Source organism: Babylonia areolata, chromosome 35 (genome assembly GCF_041734735.1).
Source record: "Babylonia areolata isolate BAREFJ2019XMU chromosome 35, ASM4173473v1, whole genome shotgun sequence".
NCBI classification, from domain to species: Eukaryota; Metazoa; Mollusca; class Gastropoda; order Neogastropoda; family Buccinidae; genus Babylonia; species Babylonia areolata.
Window position 1 is genome coordinate 22,605,931 of NC_134910.1, and position 2,224 is coordinate 22,608,154.

At 51.8% G+C, this 2,224-nt stretch overlaps 1 protein-coding gene across 1 annotated transcript; it reads right to left on the reverse strand.

Annotated features, from left to right (window-relative positions):
- Positions 1-363: 363 nt before the first annotated feature.
- On the reverse strand, positions 364-1,205 carry LOC143278136 (uncharacterized). The gene has a single exon (XM_076583165.1). The coding sequence runs from the start codon at positions 1,045-1,047 to the stop codon at positions 364-366; it is 684 nt and encodes a 227-aa protein (XP_076439280.1). The 5' UTR covers positions 1,048-1,205.
- Positions 1,206-2,224: the final 1,019 nt, after the last annotated feature.

A 2,224-nucleotide genomic window follows, 5' to 3' on the forward strand; every position in this document is an offset into this window, starting at 1 on the left:
GTAGCCATACTCCGTTTTCGAAGGTGTGCATGCTGGGCATATTCTTGTTTCCATAACCCACCGAACGTTCACATGGATTACAGGATCTTCAGCGTGTGTATTTGACCTTCTGCTTGCGTATACACACGGAAGGAGGTTCAGGCACAAAGCAAAGTCTGCAAATAATTATGTTGACCTGTGAGATCTCGGGAAAAAAAAAAGAAGAAAAACTTGAATCACCCTTTACCCACCAGGCGCCGTTACCGAGATTTTGAACCCGAGACCCTCAGATTAAAAGACCAATGTTTTAACAACCACTTGGCTCTTGGCGCCCGTCAGGGGGTGCAAAGAGGGTAGGGGGAAGGGGGGGGGGAGGTGATACTACTAATCAAAGTACAGCCCGAAGATTAACGCCACTGCGTACACTGACCCGTTGGAGTACTTGACGCTGACGAAGCTGTCTGTGTCCTTGTTCCAAAGGCAGCGGCTCCCAAACTGCACCCCCGGCTTCTCCCTCAGGCTGCCCAGACTCACCACGCACACCACCTTGTACCCTTGCAGGGAGAACCCTTGCACCTTGTCCACGATAGCGCTGGCTATGGGCGGACACAGGTCCCTGCACCCGTTGGCGTCGTAGACCACGTCCTTGAGACTCTCACCGAGCACCTGCTTGGCTGTTTTCTCCACCGCCTTTAGTTTGAACAGCTTGTCCGCCTCACTCGTGCCAGCCCCAGCCCCAGCCCCAGCCCCAGCCACCGACGGAGTTTTGTTGTTGATGTTATTATTGCTGTGGTGGGGGTGGGGCTTCCGGTTTACCGCAGCTCCGGGTCTCCAGCGCGCTGATTGGCTGCTGGTTCCGCCAGAGCTTCGGTCCGCTGAGTCGAAGAGGGGCATGGTCGGGGCGGGGCCTACTCTGGCGGGGGTGCTGAAGGAGGAGGGCTGGGCAGTGGTTCTGAGGGTGGCGTTGGCGTGTTGGTGGTGGTGGTGGTGGTGTTGCTGTTGCTGTTGCTGTCTCGCGCTGCTGTTCCAATGGTTGTTGGACTGGTGGCGGATCGGGAACTTATCCATAGGTGTTGTGGTGTAGTGTGATGGTGTGGTGTGCGGTTTGGTGTGGTGGTGGAGTGGTGTGGCGGTGTGGTGTGGTGTGTGGTTTGGTGTGGTGGTGGTGTGGTATGGTGTGCTGTGGTGTGGTGTGGTTTGGGGTGGGGTGGTGTGGTATGGTGTGTTGTGGTGGTGGGGTGAGTTGTAGTGTGGTGGTGGGGTGTGGTGTGAGGTGGTGTGGATTGCGTGTGGGTTGGGGGATTGGGGGGGGGGGGGGGGGTGGTGGGGTGGAGGGAACAGAAGGGGTAGGAAGAGGGTGTGTGATCGTTGTGTGGGTGGGTGTGGGTGGGTGGGTGGGTAGGTGGCTGTTTTTTGTGATTTTTTTGTCTGTTTTGTTTTGTTTTGTTTTGGTGTGTGTGTGTGTGTGTGTGTGTGTGTGTGTGTGTGTGTGTGTGTGTGTGTGTGTGTGTGTGTGTGTGTGTGTGTGTGTGTGTGTGATTGGGTTGGTGGGTGGGCGTGTGAGAGAGGTGATGGTCTGTTCAGCAGTCAACCCCAAACACCACCACCACCACCACCACCACCAATGATGCTGAGCGAAGCACGTGCAGACGATTCTGGCGAATAACCGCCTCTGTTTCCGCTGCTCTCGATCCTTCGGAATGTCACTGATCCCGTAGGTTTTTCATCCGCCAGTTTGCTGCAAATGTAACGGACACAATAAAATTCAATAGCAACAACAACAACAACAACCTACTACTGCTACTGCTACCATTACTACTACTACTACTACTGCTGCTGCTGCTGCTGCTATTACTGCTACTACAACGGCAACTGTCAATAACGTCTGCAAAAGTATGAATTATGTTGACAGATTTATCTGATCCACTTGAGTTTCTAGGTTTGAACGCAATGTTCGATCCATTTAACACTAGGGAGGAGGAGGAATTTTGTTTAATGTCCCGTCACACATATCGGTGGTTGAAGACATTTTGTTAAAGTATTTATGAATACATTTGAGTATTATCGGTTAGAAGGGGTGGGAGATGTGAATGAATGGAGGGTTGGGGGGAACTGGGCAAATGAGGGTGAAATGTGGGTAAAATTTGAAAAAAAAAATCTAAATACAATTACAAGAAATTACTTAAAGGACGTCGTAGAAGAGAAGTCGTTAAACTGACAAGCGAAACAACTGATAATAAATGCA